General features: G+C 41.6%; 2 protein-coding genes across 2 annotated transcripts in view; one reads left to right on the top strand and one right to left on the bottom strand.

The window, feature by feature from the left end:
• The window catches only part of LNPEP (leucyl and cystinyl aminopeptidase), a 103,900-nt gene extending 83,652 nt beyond the window's left edge, over nt 1-20,248 (bottom strand). The window contains exon 1 of the mRNA XM_003277197.4: nt 20,131-20,248. Coding sequence (XP_003277245.2) covers nt 20,131-20,149 — 19 coding nt within the window. The 5' untranslated portion in view covers nt 20,150-20,248. The remainder of the gene's footprint in view (nt 1-20,130) is intronic.
• Nucleotides 20,249-20,252: 4 nt separating this feature from the next.
• On the top strand, nt 20,253-22,235 carry LOC101178172. The gene has a single exon (XM_030817216.1). The coding sequence runs from the start codon at nt 20,555-20,557 to the stop codon at nt 21,032-21,034; it is 480 nt and encodes a 159-aa protein (XP_030673076.1). The 5' UTR covers nt 20,253-20,554; the 3' UTR covers nt 21,035-22,235.
• The last annotated feature ends 319 nt before the right edge of the window (nt 22,236-22,554 follow it).

Below are 22,554 nucleotides of genomic sequence, written 5' to 3'. Positions count from 1 at the left end.
GAAAAATATTGGGGCAGAAAAATTATCTGAAGAAACAATCACCCCAAACTTCACAAATATGGTAAAAGACATCAATGTACCAATTCAAGAAGGAATAAACTCATAGAAAACCAAGACACAAAATGCTGCAAACCAAAAGTAAAGAAATACTCAAAATCGGCTAGAAAAAAAATTCAACATATTACATACAGGATAACAATTCACATTACCATGGATTTCTTTGAGATGGAGTCTCACACAGTCGCCCAGGCTGGAGTGAAGTGGCATAATTTCTGCTCACTGCAACCTCCGCCTCCAGGCCTCAAGTGATTCTCCTGCCTCAGCCTCCAGAGTTGGTGCGACTACAGGCGCACGCCACCACGCGTGGCTAATTTTTTGTATTTTTGGTAGAGACAGGATTTCACCATGTTGGCCAGGCTGGTACCATGGATTTCTTAATAAAAAAAACCTCTGGAAACTAGAAATGATAGAGCAACATCTTTAGTGTTTTTATATAGAGAGAACTATTAGATACATTTGTGTAATATATATTTCTATATATCTTTGTGTAAGCATGTATCCAGAATATTTGAAGTATTCTTACCACTCACTAAGATGACAAATAATCCAATGTAAAGGAATGGGCAAAAGATTTAAACAGCCATTTCACAAAAGGTGAACTAATGGCCAAAAAAATCCACTTCTCCTTGTCCCTACACAAAGATAGTCAACATCAGAAGTCATCAGGGAAATGCAAATAAAAACCCAAGGTAACCACATCTGCTGGATTGGCTAAAATTAAAAAGATTATTTTACTAAATTAATCAGCACTGTCATATACCACTGATGGAAATGTGAAATGGCACAAACAGTTTGAAAGATAGTTTAGCAGTTTCTTAAAAAGTTAAAACTTATAGTACCAGATGACCCAGCCAATCAACTTACAGGAATTTATCCCAGAGAAACAAAACTGAATGTCTATACAAAGACTTATACTAGAGTGTTCATAGCAGCTTTATTTGTAATAGCCCCAAGCTGAAAACAAATGTCCATCAATTGGTGAATTAGTGAATAAACAAATTATGGTAGATCTGTACAGTGGAATATTATTCACCAATTTTTTTTCTTTTTCTTTTTTGAGACAGAGTCTCACTCTGTTGCCCAGCCAGGCTGGAGTGCAGTGGCACAATCTTGGCTCACGGCAACGTCTGCCTCCTGGGTTCAAGTGATTCTCCTGCCTTAGCCTCCCAAGTAACTGGGATTACAGGCGTGCATCACCACATCCAGCTAATTTTTGTATTTTTCGTAGAGATGGGCTATTGCCTTGTTGGCCAGGCTGGTCTCGAACAACTGGCCTCAAGTGATCTGCCCACCTTGGCCTCCCAAAGTGCTGGGTTTACAGGCATGAGCCACCGCGTCCAGCCCTATTCACCAATTTTTAAAAAAGAAACCAGTATGCTGAGTCAAAGAAGTCAGGCCAAAAAAGAGCACTGTATGATTCCATTTACATGAAATTATATAAAATCTATATAATTCAATTTATATACAATTCTAGAAAACGTAAACTTACCTATAATATCAGAAAGCATATCAGTGGTTGCCAAAATATGGGTATGAAAAGAGGGATAGAAGGGTTATTTTTTGTTTTGCTTTAAGTTTTAAAAATATAATTGCAAGCCGGGCGCAGTGGCTCACGCCCGTAATCCCAGCACTTTGGGAGGCTGAGATGGGCGGATCACGAGGTCAGGAGATCCAGACCATCCTGGCTAACACGGTGAAACCCCGTCTCCACTAAAAATACAAAAATGTAGCCAGGCGTGGTGGTGGGCGCCGGTAGTCCCAGCTACTTGGGAGGCTGAGGCAGGAGAATGGCGTGAACCCCGGAGGCAGAGCTTGCAGTGAGCCGAGATCATGCCACTGCACTCCAGCCTGGGCGACAGAGCAAGACTCCGTCTCAAAATATATATATATATATATATATATATTTACAAGAATGAGGAATATGCAACACTTCAGTACTCTGATTTTAATTATACAAAGGCCAATTTGAGAAGCTTATTCATTTGAACAATTATTGCACATTCTGATATGCCAGATTCCAGGTCTTTGCTCCACAAATTCTGTCTACTCACACAAAGGAACCATACAAGGTCTTCTGTGTAAAAGTATTTCTGACACTTAACTATAAACACCAGCAGAGTGAAGGGCTAAATTTCTATAATGTCAATAAGTATTTCAAGGTATTTTGAATGAATGGGTTAGAATGGGTAGGTATATCATCTACTTTCATATTAATAGAATTCTAGCTCAGGCCAGCTGACCTTATAATTACATTTCAGGATGTACATGTTTACATCTGATCACAGATTACCATATGTCTTATTTTAGAAGGAAAGAAAAGGAAGATAGTTTTAGGGTTGTTATTGATAACTTAAACTTGGAACTTCAGAGTCTCAATTACCTCTATTTTAGCATGCCATAACCCAATACTAATGTCTACAGAGAACCTTGAGACCACTGACAATGCTGCTGTGGACAGATTAATACAGAATATACACTAGCAATGATTTTATTTATTCTGCAATGTACCTAGTAATCAAAGGCTTGGTGAGCATTCCTTAACCTCAAGGATAAAAGCAAGCACAAACTGATGAACACACCGGTTAGAAACTGCTATGGGTTCAGAATCAGAAATAACCTTTGCATTATGCCAACACAAACATTTATTATATTAACCTCTATCAACACATCTGGAGTAAAAAACAAAACTTGAATTAGTTTACATAAACTAAGACATAGATTCGTTTGCTTCTTAGAAATTAATATTTTAATTGAAAAAGAAAATACCAAGATACAAATGGACAAGAGAAAACTTTCAGATGAAAAGCCAAGATAACACATGAAAGTCCTAGAAATGAGAGAACCACACATTTCTATATATGGCAACATATTATTTGGCCACATATTATGTTCATATAAGGTAAGCCAACATGCAGGGAGTGAATGTCCTTTTGTATGTCATTGTATTCTATGGGATAAACAGGACTTTAAATGGCTTCAGGGATGTCTGGGTTTCTGAGAAACGTGGGAGAAGGAGGGTAGAGGTAGCAATTACTAATAGAAAAAGAATTAGTAACTCAGTATTAAGCAAGTCTTAGGTGCTAATCAAACTCCTCTATTAAATTTGCTCTAAGAAAAGGACACGATAAAAGATTCCAACCATTTTGTGATTAGACCTGTCTCTGTGTCTATACCTTACTTTCACACTAACAAAATGCTAATCAGGAATGCGAGGGTCAAGCTCTCTTTCATAAAACCTGGTATGTGTGAACACCTAGATGAAAATCAGTGTGTAGCTTACCGGAAGTACCTTCCTTTCCCCACTGCCAGCCAAATGGAAATTACATTATAACAAGCTAATTACAGATTAACCATCTATTCCAGGTATAGTCAAACCCCACAGGCTGGTCCCAGGCTGACCTGGTTAGGCCCGGGGCAAAGCTTGAGAAAGCAGATCAATCCTAGTCATTCATGGCCCCAGAAAGCCCAGAAAAAGAGGGCTGATTCTAGTCCTCTTAAAGGTCTAGATCATTCTATGGCAGGGCAGGTATGAAACAAAGGGTTTTGTAACATCTGGGATTCCTGGGTCCATAGATCAAGAGAAGTAGGAGAAAAAAAAAGTAAATGAACTTAGCCAAGTAGGCCTTTAATTCATGAAAACTAAGATGAGTCTAAGAGATCATGAAAGGGCTAAGAAATTAAATGATGTATCTCCATTATGTTTTTGTTGAGGGGCTGGGGTTTTGGGAAAGGGGCAGCTTGTTGAAAACCCTTTGGATATAAACAAAAAAAATGGGGATAAAAATCAATGATTTTTAAAGGCAATAGTTTAAGAAACATCTGTCTCTCTCTACTTTAGCACCATCTAGAGCTGAAATAAATGACGGTAGAATCCGCACATAACCAAGGCATCTGATAATGTGGCCAGTCAAATATGCCTGGCCAGAACATTCCCCTCCTGTGACCTAGATCTATCTTAAGAAACTTGCTGCCCAATTCCAACAGCTCCACTTTCTACCTTCTGTGGACTCCTAAACTATTCCTCTCCAGTTCCTGAAAAACACAAGATTAATGTTCTCAAGATGTGATATGGGTACACCTAAAAATCCCTGATACCCTTGCAGGAGGCCTTCAGAGTGGAAACAATTTCATCATAATATGTTATATGCCATTTTCACTCCACTTCTCTCATAAGTGTACAGCAGAGTTTTCCACAGGCTACATGACTTGTGCTATTACAACTGACTGAATGCAGAAGCAAATCTGAAAATTCAGTTGTATTCTATTAAGCTAAACATCAAAAAGATTTGCAAAAATGAAAAATAATGCATCTCACTAATCCTTTTGTTTTGGAAAATAATAATTCTCTTTTTTTAAAATTTTAATATGTAAAAGGTTTTTATTGTTATTAAATAAATTAATATTTTTTAAATGTTAGTGTTAATTTTTACATATCTAGAGAAATAACTCACACAAACAAAAGCTCTTAGGGGTCCTCGCTAAAAAAAATTTTAAGAGTGTAAAGGAGATTCTAAAACCAAAATGTTTGAGAAGCGTAACTCTGCCTTCAAAGATAAACTACTCCCAAACTCTCCAGACATCTTGACCCAAAAATGCAAGTTTAGTATACTAAAAGCATACAGAGTAAATACACAAAGTAAATAAATACAGAAAGTCTGGATTGCTTCAGTGAAGGACAAAAATGGGACAAGGGGTTTCTGGATCATCCTGAATTACAGTGTCCAGAAAAAAAAATTGAACTTAACTATATATGCTTCTTTTAACATCCTCAGGCAGGAATGTAAACTCCAAAAACTTATTCCTGTGGAAAAGTAATTTTCTTTATCCTGAGGTTTACAGAAAGAAACTGTCTAAAGTGAAGACTCCTATAATACAGAGGTGTATCCCCTATCCCGCCCCCGACACCCTGCAAATTCATATACTAAAGCACTAACCCCCGGCCGGCCGCGGTAGCTCACGCCTGTGATCCCAGCAGTTTGGGAGACCGAGGCGGGCGGATCACGAAGTCAGGAGATCGAGACCATCTTGGCTAACACAGTGAAACCCCGTCTCTACTGAAAAATACAAAAAATTAGCCAGGCATGGTGTGGGCGCCTGTGGTCCCAGCTACTCGGGAGGCTGAGGCAGGAGAATGGCGTGAACCCGGGAGGCGGAGCTTGCAGTGAGCCGAGATCTCGCCACTGGACTCCAGCCTGGGTGGCAGAGCGAGACTCTGTCCCCCCCAAAAAAAACAAAACAAAACAAACAAAAAAACAACAAAAAAACCACTAACCCCCAATGTGATTGCATTTGGAGACAGGGCTTTTAAGAAGGTAATTAAGGTTAAATTCGGTCATAAGGGTAGAGCCCTAATCCAATAGGACTGGTGTCCTTGGAAAAAGAGAAAGAAACAGCAAAGCTCACTCTCTCCACATCTGCACAGAACAAAGACCACGTGAGGGCACAGCAAGAAGGTAGCATTCTGCAAGTGAGAAAGAGAGCCCTCACCAGAAACTAACTATGGTGGCCCCTTGATCTTGGACTAGTAGCCTCCAGAACTGTAAGCAAATAAATATCTGTTGAAGCCACCCAGTCTGTATTACTTCATTCTAACAGCCAGAGCAGACTACTACACTGCCTATACTATGTTCCCATATAATTACTCTATAAATATATTAAGGAGTAGGGAGAAATGGAGATTTTCTTAAGGGGGAAGGAAGTAGTGAATCAACGTATTCATAGTACCACCCACCATAATTTGTGTGGCCATTAATGAGTTGTTTAGGTTTGTTTTCCTCAAAATGTCATTTGATTTTTAACCTTTGATTAACATCAGTACAGAAACATCCACTTTTTTCCCTCCTGGATAGTGTCAGGTCTAAAATTCATGCTTTCATACCTCAGCTCCTACTGCAACTAATTCATAACACTAGTTATTAATATTTTGTTATGTCAACTAACAGAGAGTCCTGCCTTTCAGTGGCTTTGCCCAGTTGACAACCATGACACAGCTTAACCTTTACTCTTCCCAAAAGGCTACATGAAAGCTTGTGTGTGACCCATTCATTGCCTTCTCACCAACTCTATGGTATATTAGGAAATTCCTTTTTAAAAGTTAAATTTAATTGGCTTGGGAATTGTTTTCATGGCTCTCTAATGAAGGGCAAAGTGCCCCAATATGGGTCAGCCAGAAGTCCTTGCAGCACTGTAGGAAGAGAAATTAATTTAATTGCACCACTTAGGTCTCAAACACACAGCAGCTCTCTAGCTATGAAATAAGAAGATGAAAGAAGAAAGGAGGTAAATGTTGGTTCACTCTTTAATGTTGATTTTGAAAATGCTTCAGAGTAAGAGACTCCTTCCCTCCACATCATCTTCCTTTCCCTCTAACACTGAAAGGGTTTCCTATTTAGCACTGTCTTCTCTGTACAAAGCATAGGGTTTGAAATACTGCAAGTACTCAATAAATTCATTTCAGTGGAAAGGGAAGCTGAATGAACATTAATAAGAATGTTCCAAAAAATGATTTGGAATTACTCTATTTGCTATGGAAAAGTTTATAGAAAAAGGAAAGGTGAGGGGGAGGATGGAGAAGGAAAGGAGGGAGGGAGGGAAGGAGGACGGAAGGATAGACAGACTGACACCTCTAATTTAAGAGTCCAAACAAAACTGTTAAGTGTTTGTTTTGGAGTTGTTTGAAGTAATATTACTTTCAGATAACATTTATTAAGCATCTAATATGTGTGCAACAAAACACTATGTTAGATGCCAATCATAGTAGCAAATATAAAAGAACTGTGTTTTTGTCTGCTATATGTAATTAATGTTTTTTGGCTGAACAAATAGAACCTATTTATATGAATAATAAGGTGCTGCATATTGCATTTTCTTGAAGGCACCATGAAAGCATACCTGGGCCAGAATTAAGTTGGATGTAGGAATGTACAGTTCCTCTACTCTTTAGGCTAGTGGCTCCCAACCTTTTTGGCACCAGGGACTGGTTTTGTGGAAGACAATTTTTCCACAGACAGGGGTGTGGGGGAAAGTGATGGAGGTAAGAGCATGAAAGGATGATGGTTTGGGGATGAAACTGTAACACCTCAGATCATCAGGCATTAGATTCTCATAAGGAGCATGCAACCTAGATCCCTCCCAAGTGCAGTTCACAACAGGGTTCATGCTCCTATGGGAATCTAATGCCACCCTGATCTGACAGGAGAGGTGCTCAGGTAGTAATGCTCGCTTGCCCACTGCTCACCTCCTGCTGTGAAGCCCAGTTCCTAGCACTGGTCCTTGACATGCAAGTTGGGGACCCTGCTTTAGGCAACACTTCCATGAAAGTGTTGCAAATTCATAATTGTTAATAAATATGAAATAGAAAGAATCCTCCTATAATGGCCTCAAGCCCTTAGTAAAGAATTAGCATCCAAGACATACCATTAGTTCCCAGCTTTTCAAAATCTCACTATGGCTGGAATACGGCCAAACCACCATGTATCTTAGACCACTGCTAATTTCAAAAAAGTTTTAAGTTTTGAATATACATTTTAGGTTTTTAACTAAAGATATTAAGATATTCTGGTAATATCCTTAAGAATCAGAGAGCTAGTGAATAAAGAGCCAGGATTTGAATATGGCCGTCTGAACTTTTCATTTCACTATTATACTATACTATACAGTAGTTAACAAAATAAGGTAGATTTATAAATAGATCTCCAAAATGGAAAAAAAAAAAAAAGGTACAAAAGCAAATGTATCTGCAGTAAAAGGTGTGGGACTGGACCTATAATTCTCAAAGTATGGTTTTTGGAGAGGATGCTAGTCTGTATGTTCATATCAATAATCTTTTTGAGAAATAATTTCACAAGAATGTAAGCTCCTCAAAATCAGGGACCATGCTACATTAATATTTGTAAATTTAAGAACAAAGCTTAGAACAAGGTAGCATACAGTAAAGGCATATTTTAATGCATTTAATGTATTTATTTGGGAGGGCATCTTTTTGAAAATAGAATAGTTTTCTAAAAAGATACACGGGCACAAGTCAAAAGAAAACAAATAAAAATACTTATTAATGGAAGCAGTTTAAAACAGAATGCAAGAAGAATCTGGGCTGGGTGCAGTGGCTCACGCCTGTAATCCCAACACTTTGGGAGGCCGAGAAGGGCAGATCACCTGAGGTCAGGAGTTCGAGACCTGCCAGGCCAATAGGGTGAAACCCTGTCTCCACTAAAAATACAAAAATTAGCCAGACATGGTGGTGAATGCCTGTAATCCCAGCTACTCAGGAGGCTGAGGCAGGAGAATCGCTGGAACCCGGGAAGCAGAGGTTGCAGTGAGCCGAGATCGCGCTACTGTACTCCAGCCTGGGAGACAGAGCAAGACCCCGTCTCAAAAAAAAAAAAAAAAAAAGAGGAATTTGTATTAAAATGTTTGCACTATGCTTCTTCCCGGATCACCACTGCCTCTTCCCCAATAAAAAAAGAATGAAGCATGGTGACCTGAAAAATGATTTATGCTTTGCTGTATTTTCTGTCTAGGTGATAAAAATAAGAGATGAAGAACAAATTACTAACGTAATGTAAAAAGGAAAAAATTCAAAAAGAGAAAAATGGGAAAATCAGAAAAATTGGTAGATTTGAATCCCATTATTCTCTGGTTTCAATAAAATAGAATCAAACCCAAAGCACTCATCTCCCAAGATTTTTTTCATACATTATATTCTCTCTATATGTAATATTTCTGTATTTAGTTTTCTGGTTGCTATCTGCAGTGGAATACACAACTAATATAAAATATGTAAAATAATGTACAAAGTTCTAATAATAACCACGGAGTTCTACTGAACAATTAGGCATTCAAAAACGTTGTCAATGCCACAGAGAGACAAACACATTGTCGATTCTACACAGGAAGTCCTGTAGTTAAAAATCTGTCTAAAGGACATCTCAAAAGCATCAAATTACCAAGTACAACACGATATTCCATGAACTAAAAAACAGACAAATGGCACGGGAATAAATACTGAGAGCATTTGGTTGCTTTATCCTTGTATTAATCATATGACCATGCCTAAAATTCACATAAGGATACGCTCTTTTAGTCACTTAAAAGACAGCCAGTAACCCTGATGAGGGAAAAATCAAATTATTTTAGCTCCAATTTTCAATTTTATTTTTCTTTTCCTAGGTTATTTACATTTATATTTATACAAACTTGTCCCCCCAATCAAACTAACAAAAAATCTTTACCTTCCAAAGTATTTCTTAAATCTTTCCTCACAATATAGGTGCCAGTCTTTAACAATGCTTAGGGCCCCTGTTAGATTTAGCAATATAAAGTAATTTACATTGTCAATGATGCCTAAATATTTATGCTCATTAATCTCTCAAGCAAATCTGCATAGCTGCAAATACTTTCACGAGATCTAAAGATAAAAAGTTTACTTTTAAATTCCATCAATTGGATATACTATAGTCTTAAAAGAACATCTTAACCTATAATTCCTTATTTAAAGCGAAAAATTACATTAGACATAATGAGTATCTGTGAGTTATTTAACAAAGAACGCATATCACTGAATGGGATCTGCAAAGGAAATTTATAAGAACTCTTCAATGTATACAGAAAACTTGTGAGTTAAAAAAGAAATCTCAGTTGGTGAATACATTTATTTGCCAGATCTCAGAAGGATCTGAACAAAAAATTACCTTGCAGATACTTTTTTGTAATACTTTTCCATGTGACTCATTGGATTGATAAAACACCAGGTATACGACAGTCTTCAGTCTTTATAGTAACAACTTTGTCATCAATTTACAACTGACTGAGGGCCAGTTTGCTTATCATTAACCAACTTAAAAAATTAGTTATGGATTAGTCAAAAGGCTGGGATTGTAACTACATTTTTTCTACTAATAGTCATTGCCATTTGATGATGTGCCAAGACAAGATTCTATGCATAAATTCTTCAAGTCTTTATCGCAATAATATTTCCTGCATTGGTAATTAATTAAAACAGAACTATGTACCCAACTGCAATGAACAACTGGACTTGAACAAAGCTAGCCACACTTTAGTGAACATGTGCTTATTTCCATCTAATTCAACATGCTCTATTATCTAATCCCCAACTCACACTAGACCCTCTTTTCTATATTCAATTATTTTTCTGTGTGCTTCCTACAAGTGGAATGTTACCAAGCCTCTCAGTATCCTGTACTGATGCAGATGGAAGTGATGCTGCTGCTTTAAAGAGCAATGCATTTCTTATTCCCACTAATACCCAATACTCTATTGTTCAGCGTGAGTTATCTTCATAATGTAGCTACCCAATCTAGATACTAAGGCGCTGAGCCTCCAGTTTAAAAAACAGAGAAACTACTAAGAGTGGGCCAGCCCAAACTCCTGCAGGTGATCTTGATAAATCTGGACACATTAGTTCCTCTCACCAAGACTCAAGTGTCATGGCAGCCTCCCTTCTTTCATCATTAAGGCCCTTCCGACAATTATAGGACAAGCAGACGCCAGACATATATTACATTATTTCTGTCTTCAAATCACTTTACCAATACCAACTTAAAAAGATATTTAAACATCTCCTTTTGATTAAGCTCTCAAGACTGAGTTCTCCTCAATCATTCCCGCTAATCTCTATACATTTCTCCTCTGAAGAGGATCTTGGAATGATTTTGTAAACCAAAAATAAAATTCTAGGCCCCTCAACTAACCGAACGGACCCCTCTGACTGAATGGCCAAGGGCGTTCCAAAGTAAACATGAAAAACTAGCTCAGTGGGGGTCAGACACACCTCATTATACTCTCCTCCCTTTGGAATTCTGGCACAACTGACCAGCATTAATATTAAAACAGAGATCTTAAGATTCACAAAACAGACTCTTTGTAGCAATAAAATACCAAATTCTAAACTGATTCTAGTATAACATCACACAACAGATAGCAGGCTGTGAAAGAAATAAAGGTATTTTACCCCAAAATATATTTCTTAGACCTATTTTGAAATGGCCCTGCAAAGCTGTCTCGTGTGTGTAACATTCTATAGAAAAAGACCTTTCTGATCTCTTTTTTTTTTTTTTTTTTTTTTGAGATAAGGTCTCACTCTCTTGCCCAGGCTGCAGTGCAGTGGCATGACCACAGCTCACTTCCACTTTGCCCAGGCTCAAGTGATCCTTCCACCTCAGCCTCTTAAGCAGCTGGGACCACAGGTGCATACCATCACACCTGGCTAATTTTTTTTTAATTTTTAATTTTTTTGTAGAGACAGGCTCTATGTTGCCCAGGCTAGTCTTGAACTCCTGGCCTTAAGCAATCTTCCTGCCTTGGCCTCCCAAAGTGCTAGGATTTCAGGTGTGAGCCACTGCACTGCCCCAGGTCTTTTTTTGATCCAGGAGAGATTTAACTAAGAGTCTGGCACCTTTTAGGTTCTGATAACAGATAATAACCATCTATTCACTTAAAGCCTGCTACCTGGAGGCTTCCTCTACATAATAAGAACCTTGGTCTCCACAACCCCTTACCTTATCTTAACCCAGACACTCCTTTCTATGGATTTCAGGTCCTTAGATAATAACTTAATTCTTTCGACCAATTGCCAGTCAGAAAATCTTTGAATGTGGCCAGATGTGTGGCTCATGCCTGTAATCCCAGCACTTTGGGAGGCTGAGGTGGGTGATGACTTGAGGCCAGGAGTTCGAGACCAGCCTGGGCAATGTGGCGAAATCTCATCTCTACTGAAAAAACACAAAAATTAGCTGGGTGTGGTGGCAACATGCCTATAATCCCAGCTACTCAGGAGGCTGAGGCACAAGAATTGCTTGAACCTGGGTGGCAGAGTTTGCAGTGAGCTGTGATTGCACCACTGCACTCCAGTCTGGGTGACAGAATGAGACTTTGTCTCAAAAAAAAAAGAAGAAAATCTTTGAATCCACCTATGAACTGGAATAGAAGTCCCCGCTTTGAGTTATCCCACCTTTCCAGACTGAGCCAATGTACACTTTACATGTATTGATTGTTGTCTGCCTATAACTTCTGTCTCCCTAAAATGTATAAAATCAAGATGTAACCCAACCACTTTGGGCACATGTTCTCAGGACTTCTTGAGTCTGTGCTTTGGGCCTTGGTCACACATTATTTATCTCAGAGTAAGCCTCTTTAAAGATTTTACGGTTTGACTCTTTTCATTGACAATGTAATGATGTTTCATTGATGAATATACTAACAACTGTTTTAAATTTGACAAAATAACAGTTTCAGCTGTGAGAAATACTATGGCTTAAGCCTCCTTCGCTACCAGAAATTTCCTCTATGGCACTGAATGACACCTGAGGCAGTTGTCTGGGAAATGCTCCCACATAGCACTGGTCATCACTTGCTGCAAGAGGAAAGGAGCACACCCCACCCATAGAGGCATCTTTTTCTCACTGCACTCCTCATTCTTCTGTTCCCTCAGTTGAAGAAGCTTTCCCCAGCAGAAACACCAGGAAGCCTTCTTTAACTTCCTTCACCCCAGATCATTGGCTGGAGAGGACTCTGAGCCCCACAATCCAGAGAAATTCAGACAAGTGATTCAAGTTCTGGTTCACTGACTACATTTTTGAAATATGTGGAATGCCCAGGAGTACCTTCATTAAGCAATATGTACTAGAAGAAAAAGAATTTCAAAAAGTCTCCTACAATTGAACTTGATCCTCCATTGTTTTTTGAAACGCCCTTGGAAGCCTGAATTTTCCTATTTGGCAAATGACCTGGTTTCCTCCTCATTTACATGTTAAGGATGGAATTTTTAAAAAATTAATCGGTTCATTGTTCTATCATAAGCACCAGTAGAAAAGTGAAGCAAAGCCAGGCTATAAAGAATAGTAGGCTGGCCACAGGGCAGCACTGGCTCACACCTATAGTCCCAGCACTTGGGGAGGTCAAGACAGGTGGATCGTCGGAGCCCAGGAGTTCAAGACCAGCCTGGCCAACATGGCAAAACTCCATGTCTACAAAAAATACAAAAATTAGCCAGGCATGGTGGTGTGCACCTGTGGTCCCAGTTACTCGGGAGGCTGAGGCAGGAGAATCGCTTGAGCCTGAGAAGTCAAGGCTGCAGTGCTGTGACCATGCCACTGCACTCCAGCCAAGCAAGACCATGTTCCCGTCCCTCCCAAAAAAAAGAACAGTAAATGACTGCTACTATGGTAGTCCCAAAAGGTAGATAACTCTCTATAGTTTTTCTTTTTTTTTTTTTAAACAACTGGTAATCATTTATTAAAATAGTTGACTTAAGCATCTGCAATGGTGACTTCAGCCTCAACTCCTGGCTCAATAACCCTAGAACTTAAAGTAAAAAGACTCATTCTCCAAGGATTTTACGTTGCGGCTCGTTAGAATGAGTCTTTTTACTTTAAGTTCTAGGGTACATGTGCACAACGTGCAGGTTTGTTACATATGTATACATGTGCCATGTTGGTGTGCTGCACCCATTAAGTTGTCATTTACATTAGGTATATTTCCTAATGCTATCCCTCCCCCCTCCCTCCACCCCACGACAGGCCCCAGTGTGTGGTGTTCCCCACCCTGTGTCCAAGTGTTCTCTTTTTTTTTTTTTTTTTTTTTTTGACATGGAGTCTCACTCTGTCACCAGGCTGGAGTGCAGTGGCACGATCTCAGCTCATTGCAACCTCCGCCTTCTGGGTCCAAATGATTCTTGTGCCTCAGCCTCCCGAGTAGCTGGGATTACAGGCATGTGCCAACATACCCAGCTAATTTTTGTATTTTTAGTAGAGACGGGGTTTCACCATGTTGGCCAGGCTGGCCTCAAACTCCTGACCTCAGGTGATCTGCCTGCCTCAGTCTCCCAAAGTGCTGGGAGTACAGGTGTGAGCCACCGCGCTGGGCCTAGAGTGATTCTAATTCGGTGAATTGCCACCTCTGGCTTCATGGGCGTTTTTCTGTATCTCCTGACCAACCTGTTTTTTGGTGAGAGCGAGTGGTGGTAAGTCAGGAGCAAGAGCAGGCTTACCACAGCTCCACACCACGTTGTTTCTCAAAGAGCTATATTTTTTCTTTAAATCTAAAACATTCAGGCAAGTGAACAGTCCCAACTTACAAGTGACTGAATTTTCTGACTATAAAAAAGACAGTATGCTTAAATTTCTGGCAAATGTTTTCTATCTGTTGCCAAGGCTCCCAAATGCCAATCTTAACTCATTTGTCCCCTGAGGCCCCAATTCCATTAATCCAACCAGACCTACCTACCTGTCCCCCTCCAACCTAGACTCTGTCTTCAACCTCATACAACAGTGTCCTACTCTCCAACTGAAGCTCATTTCCGAACCAAAGACTTGCAAGGATCAAGGCATGACCATTTTTTAAATCTCTGATCAGCTTCTTCCTTTACCCCCAATCTCCACATTTCTTTCATCTTCATCATTGATTCTCCTCTTCCAATTTTCTCTAAACATCTCTGTAAAATGCAAAGTCCTTCAGGTGCTGCTAGGACAATCACACATGAATTACAACAATGGATGAGGTTACAAGGGAATCCTGTCCACCCTTCCATGGACACAGAGAACTCTTGATGTTCCATTTACTGTCCAGAAACACCAAGGCAATGAGCAACCCTCTCTACAACGGCCAGATGTAGATCTAGGTCAAGATCTAGATATAAAAAGAACTGTACCACCACAAGGGCTCCAAAATGTCCCTCCATTCTCAATCCTGGCTTCTTGCAAACTTTCAGAAAAGTTGCTGAAATTTATCTAGGGATTCAAATAAATAAATAAATAAATAAATAACTGACTGACTGTGTCTTTCTGGTTGCTCCAATTATACTATGGAAAGGCCTAGTAATATCAGCTCAACTCCAGCCCCCTACAGTACAGTTGCCCAACCCCAAGGCCACAGACCAGTATCAGTCTATGGCCTGTTAGAAACCAGGCCACACAGCAGGAGTGAGCAGTGGGCAAACAAGTGAAGCTTCATCTCTACAGTGACTCCCCATCGTTAGCATTACCACCTGAGCTCCACCTCCTGTCAGATCAGTGGTGGCATTAGATTCTCATAGGAGCACAAACCCTACTGTGAACTGCGCATGCGAGGGATCTAGGTTGTGTGCTCCTTATGAGAACCTAATGCCTGATGATCTGCCTACTTGCAGGAAAACAAGCTCAGGGCTCTCACTGATGCTACATTATGGTGAGTTGTATAATTATTTCATTGTATATTACAATGCAATAATAATAGAAATAAAGTGCACAATAAATGTAGTGCACTTGAATCATCCCCAAACCTTCTCCCCTTTAGAATATATCACAAACTAGAAAGTATACATACATCCCCCGGACCCTGGTCCCTGGTCCCGAAAAGTTTGGGGACTGCTGCCCTACAGTTTTCAAGACATGAGGTGACTAATTGACAAAACATAACTGCACTGACCTCACCTCAACTGCCAAGAACCACAGGCCTCATCTAGGTCCATCCCAAAGTCTGGGGTAATCTTGGCTGAACTCTTTCAAATCTCAATTTCCTAACGTTTTCATAGAGAGGGTTAACACTGCTGTTTCCTAATAGGAGTATTACACTAAATTAGTAGACATGCAAACTTATGGAAACAGTTATGAACAGGTTTCTGTACATTTATTTCATAATTAGAATACTGTCTTAGACAAAACTTTATTGCTTTTTTATTTCTTTTGTGTTTCCATATTTTCATATTAGCATGACAACAAAACTAGGTTCTTCTATTCATTTCTCTTATTTAGGTAAGCATTATCTGATGACAAGGTTGTGGGGTTTTTTGTTTTTTTAAGCAACTGTGCCTAGCAGAAAATCTACTTGTAAGTGGGCATTCAAAAGATGGCTGTATGACTGAATTACTGAGCAGAAAATTACCACTTACTTTCTATATAATTTCCTTATAACCAATCTCTCCGGTTATCTATCTTTCAGGCTGAATTCTCAAGGATAACCTACAGATAAATGGTAATCACTGGTTATAAGGGTTTCTAAAATATGCTGTTTTTATGCATGTATCAAGACACTTTTTGGAAACTGGCAAGTAATAGCAAAGAACTTTTCTACCACTAGTTTCCAGTTAAAAACTGGGCTATTTCTAGCTATAGCTTTAACCCTAGATTGTTAGTGATGCTAACACTTGATTCCTAATAGTCTTATTTCCCCCAAATAAAATAAAAAACTTAAGACAGAAAGATAAAAACAGGATTTAACTTATATTCCATCACACAGAGAAACTATGAGCTCCTATTTCTTAAGGGTTGTCTTTCAATGTGGAAATTTATCATAGAGCAAAAGAAAAATAAAAACAAAATGTGGTATGCTCACATTTTTGAGAAGTGATGCTAAATTTTTTTTTAAAAAGACTCGCCTATCTATAGAACAATTGTTATGTGTAAGATTAAAAGATGGAATCACAATTTTATACTGTGTTACAACCCACAAATATCTCATTTGTTGCCCAGACTTCCCATTTTTGAGGTTGAAAAATACTTTCAACTGGATACCAATCTGAACATGAAAACAAAAATAATTTTTTAAGACAGTTAAGTCCTCCTTGTTTGATTATGTGCCACACTATGGTAATAAAAGTGATTCACAGTACCTACATTCATATGAAAAAAAAAACTATTTAAATTATGTTTTCAGTTCTGGGACCTCAAAATACCAAAATACCAACCTTTAGATATACTTTAGAATATATCACAAACTAGAAAGTATATATACTTTCAGCTGGGCGCAGTGGCTCATGCCTGTAATCCCAGTACTTTGGGAGGCTAAGGTGAGCGGATCACTTGAGGTCAGGAGTTCAAGACCAGCCTGGCCAACATGGTGAAACCTCATTTCTACTAGAAATACAAAAATTAGTTGGGCATGGTGGCGAGCACCTGTAATCCCAGCTACTCAGGAGGCTGAGGCAGGAGGATCGCTTGAACCTGGGAGGCAGAGGTTGCAGTGAGCTGAGATTGTGCCACTGCACTCCAGCCTGGGCAACAGAGTGAGACTGTGTCTCAAAAAAAAAAAAGAAAGTATACATACTTTCTAGTATATATTTCATATATAATCAGACCTCCTTAATCAGATTCTGAGGGTGAACCTTAGCATTTGCATTTCTTAAGATGAATATAAGTTTTTCCAAAATATACCAACCCTGCATGCAAACGAATGGACAAAAATCTGGATAAACATCAAAGAATTATTTAATCTAATATCTCTATCAAAAAAGTAGATAGTTGCCTTCAATTTTTTTTGTAATATACAAATCACTATTACTTAACAGTTTTACCTCTACCTGCCTAACAAGACATAATCATTATTGCCAAAACAATCTTAAGTACTGGTTCAGCACATCTCTCATCATAAAAAAGCCACCAAAGATCCAAACCCAGACCAGATGTCCAGACTTCAGCATAATAGCAATCCCTCCCAAGGACAAAGCCAAAAATAGATCCTGAGCTAAATGGGAATTCCTAGCACTAAGATCCATCCTTACAAGCCCTTTCCGGGGATATGCATTTTAAATGGGTTGCAGAAGTATGTTACCTGAACAGGTTAACATAGGATATTCACCAAATGAACCAGTTATCAACAGGTAGAGAGCAGGGCCCAACAAAAATAGGTCATACCAGTGGCAACTTTGGACAGAAAACAGGGAAACTACAAAAAAAAAAGTACGAGAATAGATGACTATTGAAGGCTAGAGTGACAAGATATAAACTAAATTCACTTCCTTTACAAATGCATAGGTCAGTAGATGGAACCATTGACAAGATTTTAACTAAAAGATATGTGGTCCTAAATTACTGAAACTGTTCTTTGTTAAGCTCACACACCTCTCTACATATATAGGGATACATGAGAAAGTGTAAGTGGGAAAGATTCCATTAAAAGAGGATGAATGTGTAACAAAATCCAGTATCAGGCTTGATAAATCTTGCAATCATAAATTCTATGGATAATGAAATACTCTGCATCATCACACCCAGAACAATGGTAGCATTATACATGCATTATTTTTTGTACTCAAAAGGATGAAGTATACAACTGTCTACTGTACCATGTCATTTGAAAACACTAAAAATTCTACAGCAATCCTTCAAAAGTTTTCAAATAAATACCCTGTCCATCTTAAACCTGAAAAGCACTTCAAATTGCTAACATTTAATTTCTTGTTGACTGTAGATATTGTCGTTTCTGTTTTCCTTGTAAAAGGATGCTAAATAAGGCTCCAAGGAGTAATTGCTACATTAACCAAAATTATGCACTGCCAAGCTGTCTCCAGCATTAACTCTGAAAGATAGGAAAGAATCAGAAATCCAATTTCCTACATGAAAGTTGAAGCATTGCTTCTTTTTTTGTTCTCTTCTGTGGGATTTTTCCATTGTCCTCCCAAATGTGACAGTTTGCAAATACCCACATCTAGAAGCAATCTAGAAGCATATTCTACAAGAGAAAAGACACCAATTTAAAAACTTGAGAAGGTACTTTAATTCTGTAGGCAAAGGTTCAGCAAATCAGCTAGCACTAATCTTGACCAAATGGGTGAGTCAGCCTCATCACAGAGATTTTTTTTTTTTAATTTAGATGAAATTTCACATTTAAAAACATGGTAACTCCAAGCATTCTACCAAGAACAAAGAACAAACATTGGAATAGTCACTTACAAGGACTTAACGACTTGTATTAAACATATTTTACACTAAAGTACTAGATGGTCTCTCTAGTTCATTTTAGCTCAAACCTTCCTTAATTCTTCGAGTAACTTCACCAGACTATTCTTTAAGTCTTAGTAATCACAAATAGAAGCTGAATGAGAAAGAAAATTCAGAATGAAAGTTGTTATCAGTAAGCCTAATTAAACAGTGAAGACAGAAAGATGGCAGTAGAATAAAGCATTCTACATTAGGAGAAGGGAGAATATAATCAGTAGTTCACAGCCCCATGAATGAAGCGCAGCATACAACAAAGTCTGGCTGGGATTTGGGTTACAGTGGACAATATCTGTCTGCTCTTGAGTGGTAACTAACAAACTAAACAGGGATATAGACTGTGGCCCCTATTAATGTGATACTCTACCTGAAGTAACCAACCACACTCATGTTTTCAACTGAAAACATGTCAACCAGAGTGAATCCTCTCATTTTAGTGAGTCGTCTCCCTTAATGTCAGTTTTCCTACTTTCTGTCTTAAAAGGGAATCCACACACTCAACACTGCAAAACGGTAAGACATCTCACCCCTATATTGTGGCTCTGGCACTTCTGGTCCGCACAAAAGCCATGGTTCTAACTAGGGTGGGATTTATGCTCCCCGTTCAGTGAAGGGCTGTGGCTGTTTGCAGGGTGCAGGTTCCCTGCGTTCACTCTCGCTTCCTGTCTGTCACACAGTGGTATCACCACCGTGACGGACCCTTGACATTAACAAGTCTTTGAAAAACTGATGTGATCTGCAGCCAGTGAGGGGATGCGTGGTGGCCCTGCCGAGTGCCTCGGCAGGGTCAGGAGGGTGGCACTGCGGGCAGGCACCTCCGCGGCCCCGAGCGAGGTGAGCAAGCCTTTCCTGAAGTTTCCCTTCCTTCCACATTAACCTGCCAAGCCTCCCATCCCCACCCCGCCCTATTAGGAAAAGTCACGCCGGCAGCTCACTGAAGGGCAGGGGAACAGCTCCTGGCGCCCCACAAAAGTTGGGCTCGGCAGCTGCCACAACTTAACGCTCCTACAGGAGAGTCGGGCCGACACCGCCTCCTCCGGGGGCAAACCTGAGCTGCCAACTTTCCCACTGCCCACTCCTCTGCGCACAGCAGCCCAAACTTTGCTGTTTGCCCACCGGCCGCACCCCGGGCGAGCGGCGGCGGCGCTGACCTTCACGCCAGCCCAGAGTCCGGCACTGGCCGCCGCCCGCCCCCCGAACCTCCCTGCCTCCCCCAGATCCCCTCTCCCTGCCTCCCTCAGCCCTCGTGGGAAGCCTGCGGTGTGGGGGGACACGGCTGCAGCCCGACCCCGCGTGTCACGACTGCCCACGACCCTGAGGGCTCCGGAGAGCCCGGGTCCCGGCGCCTCGGCCACCCACTCACCATTGGTGAAGGGCTCCATTTTCCCCCTGCCGCGGCTCCTTACAGCCCGAGCGCCCGAGCTTCCTACTCCGAGAGCTGAGGCGGCCCAGCCGACTGAGCATGCCCAGCGCGGCCTCCAAGGGCTGCCAGGGAGGTGCCGCGAGGGGCGGCGCCGCTCCGCCGCTCGGTCGCTCCGCCGTTCCGGGTTTTCGTGGCGGCTGCAGAAAGAGCGAGGGAAGCAAGAGGGAAAAGCACAGTCAAACCCGCGGCTGCTCCACGGACAGGCGAGGTGGGAGCGCGTTCGCGCTGGGGGCGGGGCCTAGGCGGGGCAGGGAAAGCCCAGCCCCTGCCTGAAGTGGACCTGGCTGCGGCGCTCTCCCCGGCCGGGAACGGTGTTCAGTCACTCAACAAATGTGGAGCCCTACTGCGACCCGCCCGATCCTGGATGCCGAGACACCCGCACTGCGCCAGAAAAACATGGTCCCAGTCCCAGGAGCGGACATTCCAGAAACAGACCATAAATAAACACAGAAGACACACGAATGTAAAGTCAGTGCCCGGCTGCGCATTAAATCGGGGTGATGTGATGGCGAGTGAGTGGGTAGTTAATTCGGATGGCTTGGTGAGACGAGGCCTCGCTGAGCAGGTGCCACTGAAGCCGAGGTCTGAAGGCAGAGCAGGAACCTGCGGGCGAAGGTCGCTATCCGAACCGCGAATCGCCAGTTTCCCTGGGGAGGTTGGCCGCGGAGGGATCACTGCTCGAAGGATCGAGGGAGCGGGCGCTGTAGGTGTTTTCGGCAGAGATGCCCGCCCGCATCAGAGTGCCCCAGTGAGGAGGAGACGGAAGAGAGGGCGGGGACCCCGCAGGGCCGAGAGCGCCCTGGGGTTCAGTCCCGGGGCTGGTGGCTGCAGGCGCGGCCTCTAGGTGCGGGCGGATAACAAAACCCGGCGCCGGATCGCCCGGCCCGGGTCGCGGGCGCCGCAGGATGTAGGCAGAAGGCCCGCCTGTTCCGAGCCTTAAATCAACACCTGCGGTTCCCGGGGGTGCCACCATTGGGGCCCGCAGCACGGCTCCGCGGCGCTAGGCCCGAGAAACTGAAACTCCCCTAGTCGCCCCTGCCCCCCAGCACTCGCACTATTGCCTCCAGCCCCGAGCCACCATTGTTTCCAGTGCCAAATCGGGCAGCCCCGCTAGCCTCCGGGACCGAACCGCCAGGGGCCCATAAGCCCCGAGGAGGCTCGTCGGGGACCGCTTCCTTCTCCTCCTGTCGGTATGCGCATCGCCACCACCCTCGCTGCAAAGGCCGCCGCCCTCCCAGCGCGCCATCACCGCCTCCTCTGCCTCTTCCCCTTCCTCAGCCCCGGCCCCTGCATTGACATGGCTCGGGCTGCGCCTCACTGCGCCTGCCAACTGTCACACGCTCCGAGGCTTTCAACAGCGGGGCGCCAGGGACAAACAAGCCGCGGCAAGCGCAAACAGCCTGCGCAAACAGGGACGGCCAGGGTGTTGTTTGACCAGCACTGGAATTGGAAACTAGGTTTCGAAGAAGTCAAATCGAAGTACAATATTGTATTTTAAACTGTCTTTTGTTATTACATCCCTCAGAATCCACGCTCTACTTGAAACTTCCCGTGGATACCAACTGCACTTAGAATAAAAAATGAAACTCCTTGCCTAACTCTGGGACCTCATCAGCACATACTCACCATGTTTTGGTCACAAAGGCCTTCATGCTGTTCCCAGAAGTCGCCAAGTTCCATCCATCATTGTTAATCATTCCTTTTGCTCGCTCCTCGCACAAGAACTGTTTCTTCTCCTTAGTGCTTTGCCTACTGATTCCATCTTGTCCTTTAAGTCTCAGCTCAAATGTCACCTCTGCAAAGAACCCTCGTCTGACCATACATCTAAAATAGCCACAAACACTCTATAAAGACTTGGCCTTGCTTTATTTCCTTCTCAGCACTCATCACTGTCTGAAACAATGTTTTGCATTTGTTGCTTGTTATCAGTCTCCCTCTCAAGAATGCAAGCTTTGTGAGGGCAGGGTCGTAATCTTTTTTAAGGCTGTATCCCCAATGCCTGGGTAAGTATACAATAAATAATTTTTGCATGAATAAGTGAAGGACATAGTGGTGTTTAGAGTTCACTTCCACTGCTGCAAACCCTTCCAGTTAATGACTCCATATTGAATGATGTGTTTGATCAGTACAGAGAAGGTGTCTGTATCATATGATACCTCAGAGCTGCTATCTCCCTAATGTGTGAAAGGTAATCAGAACCCTTAGGCTGGCCCCTTGTACTGGCATTTTAGAACCAAAAATAGTGAACCACAGGAGCTGATGTATCCCAGTTCAGATATTATATAGTATACGCAGAGCTAGATTTTGTTAACATACTTCACACATTGTATTGCTTAAATAAGACGCTCTTCTCTATATTTTAGG

Source organism: Nomascus leucogenys, chromosome 2, assembly GCF_006542625.1.
Source record: "Nomascus leucogenys isolate Asia chromosome 2, Asia_NLE_v1, whole genome shotgun sequence".
NCBI classification, from domain to species: domain Eukaryota; kingdom Metazoa; phylum Chordata; class Mammalia; order Primates; family Hylobatidae; genus Nomascus; species Nomascus leucogenys.
The sequence above is the reverse complement of the archived record's forward strand: the minus strand, read 5'-3'. Positions and strand labels throughout refer to the sequence as shown.